General features: G+C 42.7%; 1 protein-coding gene and 1 long non-coding RNA gene across 6 annotated transcripts in view; both read left to right on the top strand.

The window, feature by feature from the left end:
- The window catches only part of LOC309378028, a 520,733-nt gene extending 508,465 nt beyond the window's left edge, over positions 1-12,268 (top strand). The window contains exon 2 of the long non-coding RNA XR_014171798.1: positions 11,650-12,268. This is a non-coding gene — a long non-coding RNA (uncharacterized lncRNA). The remainder of the gene's footprint in view (positions 1-11,649) is intronic.
- The window catches only part of SLC2A9 (solute carrier family 2 member 9), a 304,118-nt gene that overhangs the window by 72,828 nt on the left and 210,841 nt on the right, over positions 1-20,449 (top strand). For 4 of the 5 annotated variants that reach the window (XM_081925663.1, XM_081925664.1, XM_081925662.1 and 1 more), the window contains 2 exons: positions 3,666-3,793; positions 9,044-12,268. In XM_081925663.1, coding sequence (XP_081781789.1) covers positions 3,666-3,793; positions 9,044-9,298 — 383 coding nt within the window. In that variant the 3' untranslated portion in view covers positions 9,299-12,268. Of the gene's footprint in view, positions 1-3,665; positions 3,794-9,043; positions 12,269-20,449 lie in introns of those variants that run through there. The other variant, XR_014171786.1, reaches the window with a different exon arrangement.

The following is a 20,449-nucleotide window of genomic DNA, read 5'->3' on the forward strand; positions in this document are numbered from 1 at the left end:
GCTCGACTAGCTATCGCTAAGGAAAATACATAGTTATATGGCTTTAAAACTGATTTAGACAGTGATAAGGCTATCAAGCGCTGATAATCATGGTGGCAATGTTCTGCTTCTACAGTTAAAGACAATATTTATTTATTTATTTATTTATTTATTTGCCGCTTAATTACTGGAAATTATAAACGGGGAGTCTGACCAAACTGCGGGAGACAGTGGAAGACAGAAGTGCCTGGCGTGCTCTGGTCCATGGGGTCACGAAGAGTTGGACACGACTAAATGACTAAAGAACAACAACATAAACGGGGAGAGTGCTGTTTCACTCAGGTCTTGCTTCCTGTAGGGCAGGGGTGCCCAAACCTTTTTCAAAGAGGGCCAGATTTGATGATGTGAACATGCGTGAGGGCCGACCAAAATTGTTTTTTTTTACAATTTTACCCCAAAGTTGTTTAATCTGCCACCAGATTAAATCAACCAGCGAGCCAGATTAGGCCCCCGAAATGGACTTTCAACATGCCTACTGTAGGGGCATCTGGTTGGACAATCTGGGAACAAGAATATGGAGAATATGGGCTTTTGGCCTGACGCGGGTGGTGCTGTGGGTTAAACCACAGAGCCTTGGACTTGCCGATCAGAAGGTTGGTGGTTTGAATCCCTGTGATGGGGTGAGCTCCCATTGCTCGGTCCCTGCTCCTGCCCACCTAGCAGGTCGAAAGCATGTCAAAGTGCAAGTAGATAAATAGGTACCGCTCTGGCGGGAAGGTAAACGGCGTTTCCGTGTGCTGCTCTGGTTCGCCAGAAGCCGCTTAGTCCTGCTGGCCACATGACCCGGAAGCTGTACGCCGGCTCCCTTGGCCAATAAAGCGAGATGAGCGCCACAACCCCAGAGTCGGCCACAACTGAACCTAATGGTCAAGGGTCCCTTTACCTGGCAGGCATCTTATGCAGTGATTAGGAAGCAGTTCATAGCACCATCTATGATATACAAGGCAAGCTGCTCTTTTCTTTTTTGATACATCAATAATGGTGGTTGTTTTCACTGTCACCTGTGAGCTTAGTATTATGCAGATCAATAAAGAACTTATGAGTTTTAAAAATCCACCCCAAAGGAATTATTATTATATATTATTATCATCATCTATTATTCTCATTTAATTATTATTATTATTATTATTATTATTATTATTATTATTATTATTTATAATCTCCTTCATCTGAAGATCTCAGGGCAGTCCACAGCATAAAAATACAATATAAAAACACAAAATGCATAATAAAAACAAGAACAAAAAACAAACCCGTAATTCCCCCCAACACATTTGAAAGGACATAGAATGTTAATCAGCGATAGGCCTGGTTGAAAAGGAATGTTTTCATCTTGCCTAAAGATATGTAATGAAGGCACCAGGCGAGTCTCCCTGGGGAGAGCATTCCACAAACGGGGGGGGAAAGGCAGGTTCTCGTGTTGCCTCTCATGGAGGAGGCACAGAAAGTAGGGACTCAGATGATGTATGAACCAATCTTTGACTATATGAATGTGCAGATTTCAGATATTGATATTTATAAATCTGTTGCAGTGACGTGGTTTGCATGACATGCTAACCAAACTTTGGCTTAGCAAGACCACATGAACCTGGGAGCTCCCAAAAAAGAACTTGTAGCTGTTTTACTGCTTCCTGATGTTTTACTCATAGTGTGAAATCCAAACTGAGGCTCACAGTGAAGCTGTCTCCCCTCTAACCACGAGCCACGGTGTGTTGTGCAAACCAGCTCAGTGACTAAATATACAACTTCATGTTATCTTAAAATAAATTAACCCAGCAGCTAACAGCAAATGAAATGGCGCACATTTTATCTTCTGGTGCATTTGTCTTTTTAATGCTTTGAATTTTAGGCTTAAAATTAAAATCAGATATTTTTATGACAGCTGCAGCCTAATTGACGTGATTGTCTTTCCTTGAAGCCTCGGTTTGTGTTCCTCTTTCCATTGTGCTCAACTTTATACTGAAAAAGACAATGTGATTGAAGTGAATCACTCTGATAATTATGTTTGCTGCATTAACTTTGTGAACTCATCTTGAAACCATCTTGCTATAAGACTCCTACAAGAGAGCTTTCTGCTGTACTTTCCAATGATTGGAACAAAATTAAAGAAAGAAAGAAGTGTTTTAGCTTTTAAAAATGTGTCTGCACAAACCTCTTGATCTAATGATCATATGTGGCTCATTTTGAGTGGGAGAACGCATAATTTAGAAGAATGGTGAATCAGTATCACCCACCCTAGTAATCGACACTGTGGAGACTGCAGTTATTGCAATTGGAACTTATAATATGCAATCCTTATGTAATCATTGAAAAGTGTGTGTGTGTGTGTGCGCGCGCGTCCGTGTTTCAAGCTAGTAGGTGGTAGGAATGAAACAAAGGAAGAGAAAACCTAATGAAGGTCACTGATACACATGTGAGAAGGAAGCTCAGCTTTTGGTTAGATAGGGGGGAAAGCATTTTGACATATTCCTGTATATGATGTATAATAAGATTCTCCATTTACCTTGGCAAAATGGCACTAAGTGAAGCTGAACCGAAAGCTCTCCAAGCAGAACTTTCAGCTCAAAATTTGAAGTGGGGAGAGGGGAGGAAAAAGAGGGTACTTTGAATTTGGGGTTGAAATATTTCATTGCATTCCTTACGATTCCTTACTTTTGCACCTGGCAGCAGCAACAGTTCCTCTTTTTAAACTTACTTTAGCTACTGGTTGTAGGGGCAGCAGAACTCCTTGTCGTACCCAGTGACCACCTGAATGCTCCTGAAATCAGAGAACTACATCATGAAATAGCATCATTCTATGAAGCATTCAGGGGGAGGAGCCCCCCCTTGCAGTCTCCATTTTCCCTGTAAAAGCCTCCTCCAAATGACCCTCTGACAAGCAGCTGCTGTAAACAGCAGCAACCAATTGTTCAGGGGGTGGGGAGAGAATGAGAGATGGAACCACTGCTGCTGTAGCCTGTGAAGGCAGTGAAAGGGCTCCAAGACTTTCCCTGCTATCCTCCAAAAAAATGGACAAATGAGGTGGCAAATTCAGGGAAGACAAGATCTCAGCCCTAATGCAGTTAGCCCATTCAGAAGGCACTTTCATCGTGCTCAGCCACGCATTGTTTTGCAAATTTTACCCTATTTTGACAGTTGATGTGTGATATTGCAAAGTAAAAGGGAAGCTTTGTTGACTGAATGCTGCAATCCTAAACGTATTTTCCCCAAATTTACATTACAGTAGTGTGGTATCAAAATTTAATGTTCTCAGCTGGTTCTAGAAGAGCAGGGCCTCAGCAGGGCTAGAGGGGCCCAATATGAAAAGGATCTCAGTTTTCCTTACATGTCATGTCATTTTAAAACTACACTACTGCTTTAGAATTTTAGCTAGTATTTTTAGCCCCCAATGCAACAGTCTTAATATGATTTAAGGTGTTTTGTTAGCCATTCTGATGGCCCTTTGTTCAGACCACACATGGGATATAAATGATACTGTTTCTGCACCAACGCCAAGCCTATTACTAAGGTATTTTAGTGAAAAGAAGTCAGAGATGGTGAGCTGAAACATGAAAATTTGTGGGGGGGGGGGTTACAGATTAGAGACATGTTTACTGATCATCGTACCCTTGTCTTTTTTGTTGCAGGTGGGATCCCATTTGTCCTTACGGGAGAGTTCTTCGCTCAGTCTCAAAGGCCCGCTGCATTCATGATTGCTGGGATAACAAATTGGCTCTGTAACTTTGCTGTTGGACTTCTTTTCCCTTACATTCAGGTATGAGCAGTCTTAACATTAACTTAGCTGTTTGGACTCTTGCCAGAAATGGAAAGTGCCATAATTCTCACCATAAACCCGAAGACTTTAGGATAATGAATGAAACCAAATCCAAACCCATACAAGGTAGCACTGGCCTTCTTTTGTCCGGTTGTTTGTAGCCCCAGCCCTGCAGCTTTTAAAGGCAGCAGGTCTAAAAAGTCTAAAGGAAAGCGAAGATGCCCTGAACAGAATGGCTGCTCAGATTCACCACTGATTCAGCTCAGCCTCCACAAGGGAGGATGATTTAAATTTACCACATTTGTAGCTTCTGTATGTTGCCAAGTAGAGTAAAGGAGGTGGCCAGCCTTTGTCATTCCTCTCCCAAATATTGGACACTGTTGTTCAACTATTAATTCTGTTTTTAAAGTGTCTAGTCCTTATGGCTGCACAGAGTACTTGGATGTCTGTGACAAAGGACTGGATCCAAACTTAGGTTTAATTGAAATCAATAAGGCAAATTAGACAAAATAAAAGACCCACTCAGTGGCGTAACGTGGGGGGTGCAGGGGGGCCAGCCGCACCGGGCGCAACATCTGGGGGTTAGGGTTAGGGGGCGCAAATACACGGGTTAGGGGGCGCAAATTACTTGCCTTGCCCCGGGTGCTGACAACCCACGCTACACCACTTGACCCACTGGTTTCAGTGGGGGAAAAGTACAATTAACTCATTGAGTTAATGTCCTTAATGACGTCTTATGGATTACTTCAAATCTGTTCTACTGTTGGACAATACTGTTAAATATACTTCAAACCAGCTCCTTGAGCTCCACAGCTCCATGCATGGCTGCTTCTTGGGATGGAGGAAGGTGGATTGTGATCACCCCACAGAAGGAGCGCATGTCAGCATCAGATAAGCAGGGCCAACAACAACAACAAGAATAATAATAATTTATCATTTATACCCCACCCATCTGGCTGTGTTTCCCCAGCCACTCTGGGCAACTTCCAACAGAATATTAAAATACAATAGTCTATTAAACATTAAAAGCTTTCCTAAACAGGGCAAGGGGAGACGACTGCCTCAGGTGGCAGGATCCATGGGGGCAGCTGATCTGGCTTCCAAAGAATGCATCACCGGCATTGGAGGCTGGATTAGCCTCCTTCCCAATGCCTTCCCTCTACAGTTGTCTGTCGGGAAATAGGAGGTGCTACTGGTCTCTTTCCACCCCTAGGGAGGAAATGTTGGGGGCTGACCTCCAAGGTCTCCTAGGCCCTTTTCCCCACCTCAACAACCTTTGATTCCCACTTCAACCATCACATAAAGGTTGATTTTATTCCCCCGCCCTCCGTTCCTGATATAGATCTTCACTCACCGCTTCTTTCCTGGTGGGGGACTCCTTTTGTGGTTTGTCTCAGGCACCAAAATGTCTTGGACTGGTCCTGCGCATCAGATACACATTGTCATCCCTATCAGATAAGGAGGGCATAAACCCAAGTAGCATATCTTAAATTTGCTGAGATTAAACCCAGTTATTAAGAGCAAAGTTTTGACACAAGACAGAAGAAGCACCCATTCCCCAGTCCTGTTTTTCAAAAGTAAAATAATTAAAGATTTTTATACCTATACGCAATTAGGATTCATTTTGGCATGTTGACCCAGCTCTTATTCAGAAGAGAGAGGAAAAGTAATAAGTCAGTTTTCCAGATCTTCTTGGATCCACTAACAGTGGAGCTTCTTGCTAACAATTCATAGGCTCAGCTTGTGCTGAGATCGAAACTGATGTGATGAATCCTGACAGTACATTCCAGGGACTCTCAGGTCTCATGAACTAGTGAATATTTACATTTCTTTGGTATCCTGCTTAAAGGTGTATCTGCCCAAGGCATAAAGGCTCTTTTGATCTTGATGCATGTGGGCAGTGAAGAGATGGGCTGAGCATCTATGAAAATCAAAGGATCAGAGTTTATCATGAGCTCATAGTCACAAATGTATTTCAGTCTCTCTCTGAAAATGTTGTCAACATGGCGAGTTTCAGCCCCTCAAACTGGTTACCTGCCAAAACACAATTTTAATGGTCAGATAAATAAAGGGGCAGTTCACATCATTACATTCCTGATGTGATTGTTGTTTTTTTAAGTCTCCATATGCCAACAAGGAGTTAAATAGGCTCAGTCTCTCATCATTAGATGGCAGCAGGAACCCTGGTTTGTGAGGGCACCTGTTCTATGGCATCTGGGTATCTCTTGCTTATTGCCTTCCTTCACAAGCGAGTCTTTGAAACTGCATAGTTTGGTTTGGTCAGAAGGTGAAGTAAGAGCAAGTGCAATGCAAAAATATACAGTCCATTAAATAGACACATTAACATTTCTGCTTATTCTTTTTCTATAAGCTGCAGAAGAGCAGGATATAGCATGGTTTTTGCAATGTTTTATCATTCTGCATTATTATTGATCTGTCTCGAAGCACTAACAGCTTGCTTCACACCTCATTTTCTGCACATGTTTTCTTCTCTCGTCCACGGCAGGATTTCTTTATTGAGATCTTTTCTTTCCCTGAAAGTGAAAAAGTGCATGAGAATGTGTTTCTCTTCCCTTTTTGCCATGTAGACAGTGCTGGATTGCCCAGTAACAGCTCATGCTTAGGGCGCCAGCAAAGCAGCGGCACCAAAAAATTGAGGAGATTGTTTTTGACATAATTTTATTTTTCACTTTTAAAAAATGCATCAAACTAATCCTCATGGGCAAAAAACAGAACTTAGACTTTCTTACACTCTACTACGTAATTTTATTTTCTGGTTTAGTATTGTTTTATGTTTAATTTTATATGGGGACACCATCATATTTTCAGCACTTAGGGTCTCTAAAGGTCTGGCCCTGCAAATTATAGTCCATAGCAAATGGAACACCGTCCAGGCATGAGTAATAAGGCGCCTTTTGCACCAGATGCTCACTGCTGAAATCTGCCATTTTAAAAAGTGGGTGAATTTTGCTTTAAAGATTACTTTCATTTTGCAAAAAGGAAGGTTATCCACTCCCCCCCCCCTGCGAATTATGAAAAGAATGCAAGGAACCTCTGAGGATCTTTGCTACATTTGGTCAGTGTCCTAAAAGTTTGTAATTCCATAAACTTGTGAAAGTAGGACTGCCTGTGTGATTGTGTTTTGCCTCGAAGTCTTATGCGTGTTTCAGAAGCAAGTCCTACTCTTTTCAAGGGATTGCTGCCTTAATTAATGTAGTTCCGTGCTCATTGCTGTATTTCAGCATGGGTAGAACATTCTGTCAGCTGTAGTGTGGAACATTTTGAGGATGACAAATCTGGTTACAGAGACGGAACATCTCCCTTGCCAACGCTTTATAAATTGCCCTCTCCCTAGTTCCTACCATCACCACACAATTGGACAGTGTTCTAAGAGTGTCAGATGCAGATGCTCTCTAGGGAATTTCAGGAAGGACTTCCCCCAATGCATTAATGGACCAGGACTCCCTTTCCCAGGAGTCCTGTTCCTTCAATCTCACACAGTCGGCGTGATGCAGAAATGTAGGAGTGCTGTATACCACATAGTGGTGGTATAAACTGGGTAACTCTTTGACTTTCTGTGTCAGCTATCTGGTTTCCTCTGGGCTTACAAGTCCCAATTATTTTTGATACATCTGCATTTGTGTTACTTATAGACAGGCTTAAAATGCACGCTCACAGCAGCAACTTCAACACCTGCACAGATCTACCTAAAACCAGGCCCCTGAGGCAGCCGATAACATAAAATTGCCAGCAGAGGGTTGTATCCATCACTGCCATTGTTGGAGTGGGACAGACTTTCACTCACGTCTTTCTCTCATTGTTGCCCTCCTCCCGCTCTGTGTGCACCTTCAAAATCTGCTCCAGTGGGTTGGGGCATCCTCCAGAACAGATTTTTTTTGGGGGGGGGGGTTGGACGCTGCAAGAGGAGGACAGGGAGGGAGACATTTCATTTTGTGAGTGGAATCTCACTTATTATTATTATTATTATCATTTATTTATTTATTTGTTTATTTATTTTATATACTGCCCTTGATCCAAGGACCACAGGGCAGTTTACAGTATAAAATTAACACAGAAATAACAAATAATAACAATAACCCCACCACCACACACATAAAAGGCCGTTGCTTAATTAGCCAAAGGCCTGGGAGAAGAGGAGTGCATTTGCCGGTGCCTAAAGATATGCAGTGAAGGTGCCTGGTGAGCCTCTATGGGGTGAGCATCCCTCAAGTGGGGAGCCACTGCAGAAAAGGCCCGTTCTTGAGTTGCCACTCTCTGGACCTCTTGCAGAGGAGGCACACAAAGAAGGGCCTCAGATGATGATCACAGGGTCCATATGGGCAGAGGCGGTCCTGGAGGTATTGTGGTCATGGGTTGTTAAGGCTTTATAGGTGAAAACCAGCTCTGTGAACTGGGCCTGGAAACTAATTGGCAGTCAGTGCAACTGGACCAGGATCGGTGTCATATGCTCAAACCATCTTGCCCCAGTGAGCTACCTGACACTACGCAGCTTTGGATACAACCTAAGATAATAAAAAGCTGACATGACCTCACATTGTTCCAGGGCATTGTGGGGATTTTTGAAATGTCAGCTGGCAGCATGAAGGATCAAGAGGGCACTGGTAATTTTCACACACATCCCAAATGTTACTTCATCCCAAAAATAGTTGAAGTTTCCCCCCTTAGCCACTGCTAAATAGGGTGGCAAAAGTGGAATATTTCCCTGCAGCTGTGCATCTCATAAGTGGAAGGCAGCTGTGATTTGTTGTGGCTCCCTGTTGGCTGCTAACTCAGTGGCAAACCTTAGAGTGCCCCAGAATATTCTACGATTGCCCCTGCCTGGTTGGTTCCTTCATAATTGAATTATTCATGTTTTAAAAGAGCATGGCTTCTACCAGTCAGTGGTTGATAATAACGACAGCTATTTCAAACTAGTTGCATTAATTACCTTTTAGTTCACTCCTGGGTGATTTTCTGTAGGTCTTGTTGCTAAGAGCCTCATGGCTTTTGACAGGACTCTGTTTCTAAAATGAGAGGAAGCTGGGGCTGAAGCTTTTCTAGAGTTGAGGTCTCTGCGCTAGAAGCTCCAATCTCAGACTTGAGGTGTAGGGGTGGCTCCTTGTTAATTAAAAAAGGAAGTGCTCTTTTATTTATATTGTACCCCTCACATGTTCTCAAAATGATTTCTGTTTGTGGTTTTTGTACTATTAGTAATGCTGGTGGGGTGTCTGTTTTGCTTTGTTTTTTCAGGAAGGCTTGCAGACATACTGTTTCCTGGTGTTTGCTGTCGTCTGTCTTGCTGGTGCCACTTTCCTTTTCTTTGTTCTGCCTGAAACAAAAAACAAGACTCTTGCTGAAATCAACCAGGCATTTGCCAGGAAGAAGGTGCCTTTAGAAATCCGTGAAATGGACCAGTTTGAAGCCAAGAGCAAATCAATGCAAGAACAAGAACACAACTTGTCTTCTACACTGGAAAATGGAGAATCCAAAAACAGGATAGTCTAAAATTATTTTTAATAGGAATATTTTTGCATCTTATGTATTGTTAACCACAATCATTCCTTCAGCTTGGACAATTTTTTGATCTCAATGTGGTCATAACCAGGGTTGATCTGTGGTACAGGAGATGGCAAAGTATAATTCAAAATTAACAGAAGGAAATAATGGAGAGGAGGGTTGCTCAAGGAAGTGAAACTGGTCATTGATTCGTTTAAATGTATGCAAATTCAAAACGGATAATTATTTTCTGAGGCAGAGGGTGGTGAGTGGGAAGCAGTTGGTCAAAGGGCCCGTCAGCATTTCCAATTGGCTGCAGTTTCGGACCTTCCATGCTTATCAGCGATAGGAGGCTGGGTCCATCATTCTTGCTCCAGGCTCTGGAGTTTGCCACAGGGGGCCCTTTTAGGAATCACTCACCACTCTGCTTCCTTGCTGCTGATACTGTCCGCTGGACCTGGCCACTTACTTGCCACTTCTGGGGCAAGAAGCCTTTTAGTGTTTCCTGGTAATATATCCAGTGTCCCCTCAAAATCTGAAGGAGCAGAATCTGCTGTAGTGGAAGCTTCAAAAGCACTAGACAAGGATTAATTTGATCTATGAGAACTGGCTGCCTGGCTACTGGGGGCTGGGAGCTGCAGCCAATAGCTTCCTGCTGCCTCTGTATAGTGTGGATCTGCGTGTTCTGTGGGGAGATCAGCTACTCTGAAAGTAATTCCCACAGAAGTCCTGTAGATGCAAAGTTACTTTGGTGCTTCCATTAAGGGAAAAGAAACATTTCCCATGTTGATGGTATACAATCTGATCAACAGCTGCTCACCTCTTTGATTGAGCTTGTAGTCGTGTTCAAGGAAGAACTGTTAAACAGGTGACTTTATCTACACTGTGCATGCTAAGGATTTCTTGGACTCTTACACCCAAGTTCATGTTTAAGGAATTATTTGAATCTCAGGTTTTTTACCACCTGCTTAATCCGTGTCATTTCCTACTTTTAAACGAAATCAGGGCCCCACTCTGCTTTTGTGGGCTATTTTTATTCAAGCCAGATTAGAACTTTTAGTGTATCAGAATAGTTTTCATGAAGTGGCAGCTGTTTTGTAAATAAAACCAACTGAATCTGTATATATTTTGAAATCTAACCAACAATGTATAGTGTGTGCACTTATCTTCAGCCTGAGCCAGTCCAGGTTTAATCATGTAAATGGTTCATGATTGCGGTGTATCTGATTTAGGCTTTGTGAATTTCTCAGATCATATATTAAGCTTGATAACAGACACAAGATCTAAGAAGCCCAGCATTTCAGAAGAAAGGTGCCACAACAGGTGCCTTGTCTAGATGAAAAGGTGTGTCCCTAGCCTGAAATAGCATTGCCAAGGAAGTGGTTTGTATATGAGAGAAAAAGACTTCTGATTTTTTTTACGTTCAGTTTGTATTCTTGTCTTCCTTTGAATCATATTGATATAAAACTAGGATGATGGTAGTAGATTCATCCTGTTTGAAAAGTACTGCTGATTGGAGCTGGAACTTCATTCCATCCATCTATGGTTGTTTTTAGAGTGTGTGTGTTGTCAGTGCTGGGCTTGTTCATTTACTGGGGCCTGGTATGCCTTGAGCCTTGAGAGTTCAAAACAGCCCCAGCGTGACTAGGTTGGGGCCTTGATTAGAAATGTGTGTCCAATATATTAAGGTTCCTGGATCTATTTAAGGCCACTGGGGTAATTAGGTTTTGTAATACAGCAATGCTGTTGAGGGGTAAGATCAATGGTAAAAATAACTTATCTGGGTAATAGATAAGCCTCAGTTGAAACCAGTGTGTAGCATCCTTTTCAGTTCCCTAAAGACTAACAAACCTGTTCTCCCAAGAGAAGTGGAGCTGGCAGGTAAGGGCTTGCAGCAGATCCTTCAATTTCCCAAAGCTTTGGGCAGCTGCCCAACTTTTAATGGGTGTTGGTGCTGTGCTGGCCTTGCCAACTTCAGCATCAGTTACCAACATTAGATGATTCCCTTACCAGACTCAACTAGCAGTCTCGTACAGGGTATGCTGGTGGTCCGTGGAAAGCCATTCATTCCTCCAGGTCAAATTAATTGTTTTGTTTCCCCATAGTTGTGGGGAAGCTAGATTAAAGCAAGGTGCCGTACCTTGTCAAACTCTGTACTTCCCTGTGAATGCTCCCTCCCCACATATTGCCCTAGAGTTGACCAGGTAGGTACCAGGCGACAGTCCAGATAATTAGGGGGGGGGGAGAAGAAGAGTTTGGATTTGATATCCCACTTTTTCACTACCCGAAGGAGTCTCAAAGTGGCTAACAACCTCCTTTCCCTTCCTCCCCCACAACAAACACTCTGTGAAGTGAGTGAGGCTGAGAGACTTCAGAGAAGTGTGTCTAGCCTAAGGTCACCCAGCAAGAGTTTCACAGACTCCCAATAATAATCATTGTTACTCATTTTGCTACACATTTCAGCTATGTTCAATTTTTGGGTATGCTGGAAATACCCAATATCTATAAAGAACCTTCTAAGGTCTCATCCTGTTCCTGCAGAGTAGGCAGCCTGCAGCTTTACTTGGTTTTACTCTTTTGCTGACGTAACTTCAACAAAAAGGGACGAATGTGTTGTGGGTATTCTTGTTGGGTGTGCTTAATAGACCACAATGGAACCAATGAATGTTTGTTTTTTATGTTCGGTTATCTTTCGCAAAATTCTGAAAGGCTACAGTCCTACATTTCTGCTTACATGTAAGTAAGCACCATTTCACTCGGTAAGACTTGCATTTTGAGCAGACAGGATTCTGCCCGTTCAGGTTTTTGATTTTTCTCTGTTTCTTAGCTTCCAGGCTACTCAGGAGCCAACTAAAACCGTAGCACTGGAGCCCAAAAATGATTGGGTCAATATTTTTATTTGATCAATATTACATGTATGATTCAGGTTATTATATGAATGTAATCCAGAAAACATTAAAGTATAGCTGCTAATTTTCACTTGTATGGTGCATGTTTTGTCCTGTTTTTGTTTTTCCTTTGACACACCTTTAAATTATTTCCAGCCCGTGTTATTCTGTTTTGGAGGGAAAAATAGCAAGGCATTTAGTGACACTTTAAAAGACTCTGCAGTTGTGAAAGCTCATTGTGCATTATTTGCATGCATCCAGACTACAGTTGAATTGCCAGTGTTTTGTACTTCCTACATTTCATTTGTCTTTGACTTCATGTCTCAGTATCCCTCACCCCATCCTGGTTTGTGTGCATGTGTGTTTATATGCACACAGCTGCAGATAACACTTGACACACCCAATGAAGCAGATTCTAGCCCACAAAGGCTCATGCCATAATAAATTTGTTTGTGTTCTTATATTATTAAGACTTTTTGGTTTTGCATTCAGTTACTGTGACAGTCAGACATGGACTTGATAAAAAGACTTTAAGGCTGAAATCATGCTCCCCATTCCTAATGTGTTCACCTAAGTATAGATTAGTGGTGGCATTGTTTAAATTTGTATTGCACTCCTCCTCCCCAAGGAGCCCTGGGTGGCAAACACACACACACAGCATGTTAAAAATAGTTAAAAATAGTTACAACATCTAAAAAGAGGTACAGTTAACAGTATTCTTCCATCCAGTGATCTTAGGGTTGCCACGGGTAAAAGGGAATGTTTTCAAATTCCCCCAGAAAGTTAATGATGGAAACAAATTCACCAGCACCAAGGAAGGCCTCACCTGCTTATTGTAGGGTCCAAGATGGGTTAATATTGGGGAATGTTATTTTTGGTACTTGAGTCTCAAGCCATTTAGGACCTTAAATGCTAATGCTGTACTAACGCCTTGAATTGGACCCGGTAGCTCATCGGCAGTCAGGGCAGTTCTTTCCAGAACAGTGACACGGTCTCATTGGTGGCTGTGCTGACTGACCCAGGGGCTGCATTCTGCACTAGTATCCCCTCCCCGCCCCCCTCAGTTGTCCATCCCTGAGAGACCTTCCACTTGCACTACTTGTTCATACTTCTCAGTGATGGACAACTGAAGCCAACTTTTCCTGCTCCAGAAATGGCTGTAGTGGGCAAAGCAGTCTCAGTCTAGACATAAGCACTCCTAGGCACAGATGCCACTCGAGACTCCAGCGACAAGTTGGAATCCAGGACCAGACTATGAAGCTGGTTCTTCAAGGGGGGGTGCAACCCCTCCTAGAACAGGTCACATACCCAATTAATTCCTGGACATGGGAGCCACTCAGCACACTTCCATCTTAACAGGATTTAGCCTCAGCTTGTTGCCTCCCCCTTCCAGTCCATCACTGCTTCCAGCCTCTCCCGATTCCAACAGAATAGAGTGGCATGTCGTCAAAATACTGATGGCACTGTGTTCCAGATCCCCAGGTGACAGCTTTCAAGGGTGTCCTGTAACATAACATGAGACAGAAGGGACCCTCTGCTAGCTGACCATGCCTTCCATAGGGCATTCCAGTCCTTTTAATTAAAGCTACTTAGTTTTGTGTCATTGCAATCTTTTAAATACAATCTCTCTCTTCTCCCCCATCTCATGCCCTGGTTCAACAAAATGGAACTCAGGTATATTTGTTTTGTGAGTGTTGCAAAGAGAACATTCTGTTGGAGATCATGCCTCTGTGTCTATTAATGGATGCGCAGGGGGGGACGGAGGAAGCTGTACGGCAAGTACTGAAATATATCTAGCTAGCCTGGTATCTGGCTCGCAACATTACCAAATGCTGATCAATATAAGAGTTGGTCAAAAAAGATGATGATCGGTTTCATATATAAGGAAAAGAAAATTATGGAGATATTCTGCACTGTGGTCTTTGGTATGTAAAGCAATTGGAATTAAATATAAAAATATTACTAGAGATAGATAGATATAAAAATATATGTGGGGACTAAAATACAACAGTTTCCAAGAAAACATTGTTTTCAAGAGCTCTGTGAGTATAACAGATGCAGAAGGTAACCTTTAACTGCCACTTAACACATGAAAGTGGTTTAACTGGATAGGAATGCTTTAAATGCTTTTAAAATAGTGCTATTTTAACCGTTTAATAGGAAAGCTTACAGTGTGAGTGGTGGTTTTTTTACTTTTAAATTGTCAACTGATGGAGGCGTTCAGTACTGGGATGATGGTGAGGGGGTCGGTTAACTTTTTCCTCCCGCGCCATCCCAAAGCTGCGTAATTGGCGCCACTAGCGGCCCCCTCTTTTACCAAATAGCAGCTTCAGAGGGGGATGGGGGGGAGAAAGAGTTCACACCCCATGGCCAAAGTCCTCATCCCTTCTGAATGGGTTTTGAATGAATGGGTGCCCTGCAAGAATACTGCTATGGCCTTACATAGCTGTGATTAATTTAAGTTAGGATTGCATGGCAGAACTTCCCGCTTGACTGATTGTGCCCTTAAATTGCCTGATCGGAATTTTTAAACGCTACATGAGGCCTATGAGTAACTTCCCAGAGTTCCCCAGGAAGAGAGGCTGGGTGTTAAACCACCCTGGGAATTGTAGCTGCATGAGGGGAATAGAGGGTCTCCTAACGACAACTGGCATCCTTCACACTCTGCCGCCCCCCAAGATTCTTTGGGGGAAGCCGTGGCTGTTCTAAGTGATATGATGCTGCTTAAAATGCATAGGGCAGATGGGGCCATAAATGGCAACGTTTTCTCAGTAGTTCACAGAACTGTGTGGGGCACAACCTCATAATATGCTTGCTAAGACAAAACCAGGGTCGGCCCTGCCATTGGGCAATGTGAGTCGGTCTCCTCAGGCAGCTGATGCCAGGAGGAAGGGAAAGGCAGCCTGGTGCTGGAGTTTTGTTTGCCACACAACCTTTCCTTCAAAGTTGCCACACAACTCTGCTTTTCCTAAGCTAGTTTGCTGCTTTTCCATTGGCAACAGTGAAGTAATGCGAGACCCAGTGCTTTTTTTCTTGGGGGATGTAGGAGTACGCATACCCCTAAACATTTTGTGAATCTTTGTACTTTGTTCATTTGCTGTATTTATTTTTCCCTATTTGAACTATAAAATGGTGATCTTCTTGAGTCAAAATGAGAGTACCCCTAGACATTTTTAAGGGGGAAAAGCACTGGCTAGACCAGCCAGCTTTGGTACTTGTAGGGAGGGGGGGTACCACCTTGTCCTTCACTCCAGAAGGGAGCGGGTCATGCTGTGGTCTAAACCACTGAGCCTCTTGGGCTTGCCAATCAGAAGGTTTGAATCTGCATAAGGAGGTGAGCTCCCATTGCTCTGTCCCAGCTCCTGCCACCCTAGCAGTTTGAAAGTATGCCTGTGTAGTAAATAAATAGGGAAGGTAAACTGCAGCGGGAAGGTAAACAGTGTTTCCATGTGCTTTGGTTTCCGTCACAGTGTCCCATTGCTCCAGAAGCAGTTTAGTCCTGCTGGCCACGTGACCCGGAAAGCTGCCTGTGGACAAACGCCAACTCCCTTGGCCTGAAACGAGATGAGCACCACACCCCATAGTCGCCTTTGACTGGACGTAACCATCCAGGGGTCCTTTACCTTACTCCAGAGATAAAATGTCTTACGCTGGCCTTGGGTAAGTGAATGCAGGCATTGTAAGTGATGTTTGAGAAGGGCTTGTCTTCTTGGAATTCACAAGGGATGCTGTTGATCAAAGTAGATGGGCCCTTGACCATCAGTTATTTGCTGGGGCGCTCTGTGCCTCATTCCAGCTTGCAAAACATTTGGCCTGGCAACCAGTCTCTATCCACTAGCAAAATTTTGCGCTGTAGGCAGGAGCTATTTACATAAACGTAGGAACAGATAAACCTCAAACTGTCCAGAGTAGAATAATAGCTATTACCAGCATAAAACATTTAGGACTCTATAAAAAGCCTGTAGGGGGAAAAACAACTCCTGACTTATTCTATATATGCTTATTTTAGATTGCCATATATAAAATATATTCAGATATTCTCACAGTTTCACTGAATTACTCTCATGAATTTTTATTACCTCTTCAATATTTAAAGACTGCATTCCTATCTGTGGCATTCCTGATGTATTTAGGCAGTAGAACAGAGCTTTCATCCATTGGCTTGTAGCATATAGTTGTGAGAGCAGAAGGTCGCTCATGCAACCGGTTTTCTCCAGGACTTCCTCAGCCCCCTGGGCTGCCAGAAATTCTCTCTGGAGGCTTGGGGTGGTGCTTTCCTGAACATTATGGGCTGGAGGCTATAGTGGAAATGCAGAATTGCCAGGAATCATGCAGAGGCACCTCCTGCAACTTGGGATACATGAAATGCTTGTAGGGACCTTGGCAGCTAAATATGAGGTATACTGCACTTGATCTTAGCCAAAAGGCCGAGAAGCGAAGAAATTAAGAAAATATTAAGAATATTATATAGTAAAAGGCCAGAGGCATTCCTTTTAGGAATTTTAAATGACGATATTCCAAAAAACAAAACTAATTTTTTCTTATACGCAACGTCTGCAGCAAGAATCCTGGTGGCTAAATACTGGAAAGGGAGTCAGTTACCCACTAGGGGAGAGTGGCTATGTAAGCTCTCAGAATACTTAGAACTAGCGAAATTGACAGATATAATAAGACAAAAACCAAAAAGTGAAGTAAAAAAAGAATGGGAGTGGCTAAATGAATACCTCAAAAGCCAAGGTTCGAGGGCAGAAATCTGGCTGAGTCTGGAATAACCTTGTGAAGTGAAAGGACATGAAAGAAGGATTTATATCTAGAGGTTAGGATAGAGAGGATAAAGAAAACAGGAAAACAGGAAGACAGAATGAGAGATAAAGGAGGTGCTGTGGGATTGGTGGAAGTCAATGTCTTGTTGTTGTTTTAGTCTTTATAATATTAATTTGTAAGATATGGATTTGTTTGGTTTTTTGGTTTTGTTTTGTTTTGTCTTTTTAGTTTTCGGATGTTGTTTTTTGTGTGTTGTGTATTGTTATCTTTTGATATCTTTCGTGTTGTTGTTGTGTGGAAAATACTAATAAAATTATTTTTTAAAAAAAATTATGAGGTATACTGACAGCTCTGTCAGCTGCATCTTTCGCTCCCAAATTCCCCACGAGAAGAACCAAACATTAGCCAGCCAGGGAAACCATTAATTCTTCACTGGGCCAGATTTTAATCCAAACAAGAGAAGAATTCCAGCATTTGTAAACTTTGTCCCTCATTTGAAGAAAAGAGTTTTTTGCTAGAAATTCACTGATCGATAGGGTATCTGCCCATGTTTATGATTCAGGACGTTAGGCGCTGCATTGTACTGCAACTAACGCATTGCAAAAGTGGGAAAAGATGTGATCACTAATCTGTGGAATTACTTCGGTGGATTTGCTAGATGTGACGGATAACACATTTTGGGGATATTATTACATATGACATTTTGAAAGCCATTATCTTCATTAATTAGGCTGAATAAAAACACCTTTGGGAGGGGGGGCTCTCTAAAGTTTCCACACAATCAGCTAAGGCAAGGCAGTAATTCTAAGCAGCCAGCACACAAACAGGTCTCGCCATGACCCTCCTGCTTTAAAACAGTCTGCTGCGTGAGGGGGGGAGGGATCCCTGGCCATAGCAGGGCTCCAACTTGCCTTCCAGGATCTTTCCTCAGATCCAAGGAGCATCAAAAGCTGCTATCCTCGTTTCCTTGTGTTCCTTCAGACAGACAGTGTTCCACGCAGATCTATAAACTGTTCTAAAGTTACTGACTCAGCATTCCCCATCTATTGACCAGCATGACAAAATCAGCTGAGGGCCAAAATAAATGTGGGTAGATTTCCCTATGTTTCTAACTTTAACGAAGCTGTGGGGAACTCTGGATACGAGTATAGGAACAGTGCTGGGAGGTGCTTATTCCCCCCCCTCCAGTGATTTGCCCTTGTTGAGAGAAATGCAGAGAATTGTATGCCGCCAAGCCCAGCAGTGAGGCGAAGATCAGCTTTGAGAAGGAGAAACAACTTCAGTGGGGACATTCTGTGAGGGGTAGCAAAAGTCAAGCACTCCTCTCCCAGCACTGCTGTTCCAAGAAATGATTGAAAGAAATACCTGGAAAGATGATGAACTCGACAGAACTCTCTCATTCTATAAAGGCACGAAGCAACAACACTGAGTCCCGGTAGTTCTCAGAAATCAAAAGGCCCACTTTGCAAAAGTACTCATTTTAAAAATGAGCAACATAAGCCAATATCATTTTCCCTACCACCTAACATGCTTTTGAACATATGAGGTTGCTACTTTCTGGGCCTCTGTCTCTCAGACCTGCCACTTTGTGAGACATTAATTTTCCAAAATACGCTTTGGAAATTTGTTTGAGGGTAAGTCACTAAGCTTAGGACAAAACTCTATGTGATGGCAGGAAGTCAGTGATGGGGCAATGGGGCAATGGAGCAACTCTAGACATGTGCAAGAAAACTCAGGTGACTCAAAACTTAGGGGTGCCATTCAGATTTTAAGGTGGAAAGAAGGTCCAAAAGCCTGCCCTTGGTTTGTTAAACCAGGCCTTGGTCTGTTAATGTTTTTGTATTATATTGTTAAAGCAACAAAGGACATAGGGCTTTCAGCTATAGAGTCTGAACCAATCCTCATTCCCTAATGAGTGTCTGCGTATGAGAAATGTGGTGCATAATTCTTGTTCATACTTTTCAAGCATAACCTTAAAGCTTCGGGGGGGGGACCTTAAAATTAGGGGTGCTAATCAGATTATTTTATTTTATTTTATTTTATTTATTTATTTATTTATTAATATACCATCCTATACCCAGAAGTGTCAGGGTGGAAAGAAGGTCCAAAATCCTGCCTTTGGCTCCATTAACAGTCAATGACTTTGACAAGCTTTGGTTTGTTAATTTTTTGTAAATAAACAAAGGACACAGGGCTTTCTTATATATTATGCAGAAGAAAGCTTAATTTGCCAAAGGCCTGGTTATAGAAAAACATTTTTGCCTTGCTCCTAAAGATATGCAACGAAGGTGCCAGGTGGGCCTCTCTGGGAAAAGGATTTCACCACAGAAAAGGCCCCTTCTCATGTTGTCCTCCTCTTATGGAGGAGCACCTCAGATTATTATCACAGGGTCCAGGTTGGTTCATATGAGGAGAGCTGGTCCTTGAGGTATTGTGGTCCTGAGCTGTTTATCTCTTGGAAAGCTCCAAGCTGAAGAAAGCAGCTGTTAGGGCCAGCCCACCCATGAGGCGAGTTGAGGCAGCCGCCTTAGGCAGCAGGAAGCACAGGGGCAGCAGATCCCAGTATAGATCTTTCTTCCCCCTTTGTTCCTGATGTAGATCTTCATTCACCTCTTATTTCCTGGTGGAGAGGGGGTCACCATGTCGTGGTTCACCTCAGGTGCTAAAATTTCTTGGAGCGGTGGCTGTACAGGCCCACGTCGATGCTTTAAGTCCCGCTACTGACACCATGGAAGCTAGCCTCGTGGATTCTTTCCCCACATAATCCTCAGGAGTGAAACAAGAAGAGTACTGAATGTATAGATGTCATTGTTACATGCTGAGATGATATTTAGGAAAACATGGGTTGGAGGAGGTTATGCTTGGTTGTGGGGGAAGAAATTGCTTCATCTTATAGATGAGAGGCCTGGTTGCACAGCTGAAATATGGGGCTAATTTCCTAGTGAAAAGAATTAGTTGAGGGAAGAAAGCTGCTAAGGGGGAGACAGCTCAATCCCTCACCCTGAACAGACATCACCCTGAAGTCAGGCAATAAATAGACCAGGCAAACCTTCTCTTGTCATTGTCCTTTTCATTTCCCCCAAAGTGCTACTGAGGGGGTGACTCCCCCCAAAAATTATGATATTATTAATGTGAACCCTATGTTTAACATGACGCGATTAAATCCATACCCTGGAAAAGAACTACAATTCTTAAACTTTATGCTGCTTATGTTTATGTAACAGATAAGAGAGAAAGTCTTGCTTTGAACCAACATTTTATTTTTCACTTCCTGCAACAGTAGAATAACACTGCAATACATAAAATGCAGATTGGGGAACTGCTGAAAATGCTACCAGTAATCCTACCAGTAATACTTAGCCTTCATAAATCAACGTGGCCTAAATAAGTCTCTCTCACACATACACGCACCCATATATATATATATATATATATATATATATATATATGCAGGTTTTGGTGTCCTCGGGTGTCTTCCCGTGTAAAAGTTGGGGTGTCTAGGCGACGT

Source organism: Podarcis melisellensis (assembly GCF_964234715.1).
Source record: "Podarcis melisellensis genome assembly, chromosome: 9".
NCBI lineage: Eukaryota > Metazoa > Chordata > Lepidosauria > Squamata > Lacertidae > Podarcis > Podarcis melisellensis.